General features: G+C 40.1%; 1 protein-coding gene across 1 annotated transcript; it reads left to right on the top strand.

Annotated features, from left to right (window-relative positions):
* The first annotated feature begins 4,972 nt into the window (after positions 1–4,972).
* Positions 4,973–6,144, top strand: sox32 (SRY-box transcription factor 32). Its single transcript, XM_027013160.2, has 2 exons — positions 4,973–5,285; positions 5,528–6,144. Exons 1-2 carry the CDS (start codon positions 4,973–4,975, stop codon positions 6,142–6,144), a joined length of 930 nt encoding a protein of 309 aa, XP_026868961.1.
* The last annotated feature ends 1,356 nt before the right edge of the window (positions 6,145–7,500 follow it).

Raw genomic sequence — 7,500 nt, 5'->3', positions numbered from 1 at the left:
GGACTGACAATACTAACTCACATGCGCGTGTGCGTGTATGCGTGAACGCGCGTTTTTGTAAGAATAAAAGATTCATCCGAGCGCAATCGTGCAAGCCTATTGATACGGTAAATTGTATAAAATGTATAAGATATAGACTTTATTTTAGGCAACTGTAATACTTAGGCCATGTAATACTGATCTTATGTCTCAGTGAGTCATCATTTGCTTTATTTATGTAGCCTAATTGGATCTCAGAACAGAAGCTTGACTCAATAATAGAGAAAAAGCCTTTGAAAAAAGCAGGCTTTTGAGTTGCCTTGTTTTATCTGAGACAAACACAATATAGTGTCTTAGCTGTATAAAAAAAGGTTGATTAACTAAGTTAACCTAACCAATTCAGTGATAATAATCGAATTTCTTCTTTTTCTTTTTCAGACATTTTTCATGAAATGCATTATTCACTAAAAGCAGAGTAGATGCAGGATTTAGCAAGAAATCCCCCAATGATATTATCAAAAGTGTGTGTGAGGGATACCTCTTTGAATGCTTATGTGTTAGAATCAGAGCTGAATATAGTGCAGTAGCCTGCTGTGACATACAGTAGTAGATCACAGTTGGTTGAGAGGTGAACAATAGTTTCAGGAGGGCCAGTGTCTGATAATGCTGTCTTATCACATACTCAAACTAGAATACAATTCCACATTAGCACTGAATGCTAGTGAGTTATAAATCCCAAACTGTTCCAGGACTGCACCTTCAGCTGAGGCTTTAAGAACAGATATAAGTGAAGGGTCAATGGGACGTCTTCTGTGAGCTTGAATGAGGAAAGGCTCTTTATATTCAGTCAATGGTTTATTATTTAGGGTATGAGGTATTTTTCATTTCATACTTCATGGAGAGTCAATCACTCTATCCCTTTGGGACTGTATGAATTTTGAAATGCAAAGCCACTTACAAAATTAGTTCAGATTTCAATAAATTAATGAATTTTCAGGTGTGTGTGTGTGTGTTTGTGTAGGTTTATTATGTACTTTAGGAGGTGGGGTGTCATTGTGTTTCACTAATGAGGGCTCTGTAAGCACAGTGCCCCGGGGATCTTGTAATCCTGTGTGTGTGTGTGTGTGTGTGTGTGTGTGTGTGTGTGTGTGTGTGTGTGTGTGTGTGTGTGTGTGTGTTTGTGTGTGTGCACGTGCATGTGTCTGGGTCTGTGTGTGTGTGTGTGTGTGTGTGTGTGTCTTACAGACTAGACTCCTGTTTGAGGAGGGGGTTGTGGGCCAATACACTCAGGCTGTATTCATACTCACCTGCTTATCTGCAGGAGTGGTAGAAAAAGAGGGAGAGAGGATGACTTGAATACTGACTATTTACCCACCTGATTCCACTACCTGCTGACACAATCACAATGCAACAGTGATACAAACACAATGCCCATTTAATGCAGCATTATATGGAAGTGCTGTAGTAACTCTCATTCACACACACTCACACACACACACACAAACATAGACTGCATGTGATAAAGCTGTCTATGCAAATGTGACTCTACATATTGCAGTAAAGTAATGTTGTCCCTCCTCATTTGAGTATCCTCTGTCAAAACTCCAGACATACAAGCAACCTGGCACTCAGAGCACTGGTTTTCACATCTGATGAAGTTTGTAAGGCCAAACCTTCATTATACACACACTCTGGTTCTACCACATATTCATCATACAGATAAGATCAAACAGCTTGCAAATATAATACATCCCACCAAAATGTCTCAGAGTTATTGTTGCAACCCTTACACAGATGTTGTCTCCACGCAGCCTTGTACTGAATCAAACCATCCAGTCAGAATCAGTGAAGCTATTCCCTCCACATTATCCAACGTGTAAATCCAGTCAGCTCTGTTAGACCCAGTATTTCCAGATTGTATTCCAGTAAGTGATCTCTAAGTGAAATAAGTGTGGTAGGTTCTCCAGAGCTCCTTGCAGACTCTGGCTCTGTTCTGTTCTGACACTGTTCTGCTCAGTCACATATATGACTGCTGTCCAATACAATGGAACATTGTGTTCAAGACAATCCCCATTCACACACCACAGTGGCCATTCAATCACATAGAATCCAGCTCTGGATTACCACATTCCAAATAATTTGAGCCAAAAGTCAACACAATCACATGCACATGTGCCTGCACACACACACAGACAGACAGACAGACAGACAGACAGACAGACAGACAGACAGACAGACAGACAGACAGACAGATAGATAGATAGATAGATAGATAGATAGATAGATAGATAGATAGATAGATAGATAGATAGATAGATAGATAGATAGATAGATAGATAGATAGATAGATAGATAGATAGATAGATAGATAGACCAATATGTTTTAGATATTAGGGCTGGTTGTACAATAGATTTAATTCAGCACAATTTGTTTGGACATGATGTATGTGCTAATGTATGTGTGTATGTATGTATCTAATGACAATCTTTGTCATTATATTTTATTAAAGCAATATATTGTTAAAATAATTATGTACCTAAATATATTTACCAGATAAATTATTAATTATATCTTGTGTATCGTATTTACAAGATACATTTTAATTGAAGTGTGCTTCTTAATATGAGCAACCTTTGCTCGAAGATTCTACGATATTTGCTGGATCTGCGAAAGTGTCTACTGAAACTAACATTATTCTTGTCACGCTGAGCCGCTCGTACTAATTAACTAACTCCATTATCGCGCATAACGGCAGCTCGCGGCCTGTGCTCGCTTTCACGCTCATATGTGGATTCCAGTCTTAAATTCAACAGCACGTGAATAAGACAAGTTTTCAGATGAAAAGAGAATCATTTATTAGTGTAAACACGCATCAGGGCAGTGAAAGAATGTGTATTGGTCCACTGTCATTTCGCCTCTTTTAATATGTAAATTCCTACATCATAAGAAGTTTATTCACATGTGGGAAATGTAAAACTTGTTGGAGTACATACAGAGTTTTGGTGATTGCTTTATCGGTACGACACTAAACTTAGTTCATACATTTCATCTTGGGAGTACATGTAATAACATAGTACCATTTTATTGGCTTAATCGTAGTTATAGGCCTAATCCACTGATTAATCAAATCAAAGAATCAAACCATTTTACTTATCAGGTGTAGCCTACATTTTGATCGACGTTTTAATCATCCCCGCTTGCTGACATAATGCGCATTTCAGTTCAGGGATCTAACAACCATTTATTGTTAACTGTGGCACGAAATAACACTAGACTGATGAGTTTAATTCTTATGTCTCATTGTGACGGGTTCTAATGTAGTTATGTGGGCTCTTCTTTAAAGCTCTTTACGGCATTTCATCATAATCATTACTGCTGATCGAAGATCAAATTAGCCTCCAATTAACAAATACTCAATCATCTGGGTCTCGAGAACTTGATGATATAACAAGGCGCTCCACTTCAATTCGATTACCCGCAGTATCATTAGACTGTCTAACGTGTATTATTCTCAAATCGTATCGATTAACGCACAGTCGTCTCTGCATTGTTAGAGAGGGTCAGGTTTCGCTGCGCCGACACGCAGACATGGGCCAGACCGTAAGATAAAAATCTAAACCTTGATCACTCCCGTCATTGAATTAACTGTGAGGCCAGTTCTGAATGGATGACTGTGTTTGATCAAGGTGTCAACGCGGTCCATGATTCTATTATGGCTGCCATAGCTTACCAAATTGGAGTCTCACACAAGAGCAACAGGTGCACTAGACAAGCCCCAAGCTTTTTTTTTTTTTTTTTGCTGTCCTCCGCTGTGAGCTTAGGTAGCCAGCTAATGACCTAAACGCATGCAGTTTGTGCTCTTGTCGCAGCACAGTATTTTAAAGCAAAAAGTATATATTTTAGACCGAGAAAACGACCGTTAACTCGCTTCAAGGGAGTCCTGTCACTATATTTGCGCACAGAAATCGAGTATTTTCGTCACCGCCAGCACCTTGTGCTTCCCAAGGGAAAACGTGTCAGAACAAAACGCACTGCCCCGCTAGCACTCCAAGCCCACGTTTCCTTCCGTACCGTTTCAGATTTCCGCGCGCAATCTTATCGTTCCAAAAAAGCGGGGGTTAGCAAAATAACCTTTACACATGCTCCTTAACGTCTCAGTCAACCCAACGCCGCACACACATTTGTTTATAATGAAATATATATTATCAATTGGATTTTATGACCGTGTACTGGGACAAATAAAGCGTTCTGGAATAAAAGTTCTACCGAAACACTGCATCTACCACAGATAGTGGCAAGAGAGGTGGTATTGTGAAATTGCACTGAACATGAACTCTCGTCTGTGGGACGAGCAAATATTGATACCTAGAGACGATATTAAAATAAATTTCGTGATTAAAGTAAACATATTATAAGTCCAGGAAAATTAGGTAAAACGAGTCTAAAATTGGAATTGCCAAAATGATTTGTGCGTAAATGACGTAGGCCTATGTTAGCAACGTCTTTGAATAGTTTGAATAGTAAGGGTTTAAAACGGGTTAATACAGCAACACCACTCTAAGAGTGAGTGACAGACAAAAATCCCAGTTTCTTCAATTCCCTTCTTTCAAATATTTATAATAAACAATTCCTTAATAGATGCGATTAAATATTAGATTTGAATTCACTGCGTTTGTTGTTTTATTACAATAGTCGAAGTTTGTTTAACTTGTGTCAAGCGATCATATTTAAACTAGACGCCATCATCTACACAAAAACATATTTTGTAAACATTTCTGGGGTTATAAAGGTTTTTGTCTTTGATATTAAGGTTGAATTTTTTTCTCGGTCTCGGATTTGAGGTCGACCACGAGCTTGAGAGTTATCACTTAGGTGGGAAACCTGTCAAGCCTCACACCTTTAATCCACTCCTCTGCGCGCTCATTGGTCCAAGCGCCGCTTAAAGTCACTCCGGACCTCTGGGGCCGACACAGGCGAACTCTTAAGGCAATCATGTACTTTGACAGAATGCTCCCTAGTCTGGAGATGAGAGCCATGAACGAGATGCTCGAAAAAGAGCGGTGTTATTACGCGCCACCTAAGCAGCACGAGCCTTCTTTGACTGCACGCTCCCCCGTCTCGCGGCCTTCGAGCCCGGTGTCGGTGGAATCTGAGCTGAGCTGCTCAAGCCCGGAAACCAAACCGACGACGGAAGCGCGAGTGAGAAGGCCCTTGAACGCCTTCATCATTTGGACGAAAGAGGAACGCAGACGTCTTGCGCAACTTAACCCCGACCTGGAGAACACTGACCTCAGTAAAATACTTGGTAAGTATACACACACACGCACGTACACGCACGCACATTAACAGAGGTAAGTATGCACACACACCCACCCACACAAACACCCACACCCACTCACACAAACACCCACCCCCACCCACGTTGTTGATTAAACAAGGAGGTTGGTAAATTTAATGGTCCAAAGCAAAGTGTGCCAGTGAACTTATTATTTTTAAGCATGGCAGATAAGCTTTTGTTCCACATTTTCTTCTGGTGTCTCTTTGTAGGTAAAACATGGAAAGCCATGTCTCTGGCTGAGAAGCGTCCATACATGCAAGAGGCAGAGCGGCTGAGGGTCCAGCATACTATCGACCACCCCAACTACAAATACCGCCCCCGTCGCCGCAAGACCAACAGGCGTGGCAGCAAGACTCCTCCTAGCGAGAGCAGTGCTTCCTCTAACCTCCACCTCAGCTATATGCTCCAAAACCAAGGCCTCCAGTATCCATACACACACTCACATACTCTCTCCAGCTCGTACACACACCCACCTGGCCTGACTTTCCCAAGTCACCCCACTCCACCTCAGAATGGGGCAACATATACAACCGGAGGGGTAATGTTCTCTGATGGAGAAGGGTACATGAATTCTTCCTTTGCATATCCACAGCAAGCTATGTGCTCCACAGAATCCCAGCCATACTACAGTTCCCAGTATGCTGGGCAGCAGAGGGGAGAGCACCGTGATTGGCGAAGGACAGAGGTGTGTTCATGCGTGCTGTGTTCTGGAGGACCATCACTAGATTTTTACCTGGAGCAGGTCCAGGTGGACATGCTAGACCAGCTGGACCGCAGTGAGTTTGACCAGTACCTCAATCCTCTCCAGCCTAAAGAGCAACACTGACCACAAATACAACATGACCACAGATCATCTGTACCTTCACTGCTCCACCTCACATGAGCAAATACCTCCTAAGGTCAAACCAGAGACTGAACTGTTTGGTACAACATATTTTCTTTTACTGTTGCTGCTAAAAATACTTTCTTAAAAGTGTGCAATTGTGAATTGCAGGGCATAAAAATATTAATATTTATGTCATTAGTGGTGTCTGCACTGAGAATAGATCATTGTACTTTTGAAATGTATATTTATTACTTATTTACTTGGGAGAAAGCTCACATGGAGATGCTATAAATAAATGTTAAATATAATCCTGTTTTTCACTGAATAATTTTGAATAATTATAGAATGGTTCTGTCTTCCTTATGGTCCAGAAATGTCTCAAAGTTCATGCAAGGTCAAAATACAGAGGTCCTGCTATTCTTTCATTGTTTCATTTAGGCCTATTTGTCTAAATACTTGATCACTTCAAGATCATGATGTTGGTTGACTAAAGAAGGCTACTAGGCAGTTTCCTTTGGCTAATCTTATTTTCCTCAGCAGTTATTTAATAATAGCACTTTTACAAGTTTTGCAGTTCTACAAGAAAAAAAAGTCATTGTAAATAATTGCGGTAAGGAATTTTTGGGATGCATATGAACTAAAGGATTTTGAACCATTTGAGGTTCTGCAAGACAGTTAGTTAGCTGGTCAGAGCCAATCCAAATGTTTGAACTCTGCATGGAGCCACAAAGCTTGTCACTCCAAGCATGTCACTCAAACCCAACAACCCATGAAAGACTATAAAGATTCACATCCAGAACTTAACACTGTTTTCAACACTAAATTATCCTACAGAAAATAACTTCATTGCCTCTATAAATGCTACAACTATTATTACAATTATTGCTATTACTATTACAATTAAATATAGCTGCTAAACATACCAACTTGTTATAGAATGGGCCAAATATGGGAGAAAAAGCTAAACAACAAAAACAACAGCAAAACAGATAAAAACTTAAATCTGCAACATGTCCATTAGCAAGGTGAATAACTTCATGAAGGCCAGTTATTAGCAGGAGTAGAGACTAGTGGTAGCAGGCTCAAACATTCAAGTGAAACCACATATTTTATGTAGCATATTCTTAGGGCATATATTCACTTATTTAAATGTCTACAGATATCTGGGGAAGTTTGAAACTGATATGTAAGATACGTAAACGTTGAAGGTAATTTGCTTAATATTCCACATTGCTTAGTTTTGTGCTAAAAATGAACTAACCCTTATTGTCACTAAGACAGAAGTAATGATTGTTTCCTGTTGGATGACCTTAGTACAAATAGGCAAAATATGTAGCTGTGTGAGATAATGCTCAT

The sequence above is a fragment of the Electrophorus electricus genome, chromosome 13, assembly GCF_041902795.1.
Source record: "Electrophorus electricus isolate QZ-2024a chromosome 13, ASM4190279v1, whole genome shotgun sequence".
Taxonomy (NCBI): domain Eukaryota; kingdom Metazoa; phylum Chordata; class Actinopteri; order Gymnotiformes; family Gymnotidae; genus Electrophorus; species Electrophorus electricus.
The sequence above is the reverse complement of the archived record's forward strand: the minus strand, read 5'-3'. Positions and strand labels throughout refer to the sequence as shown.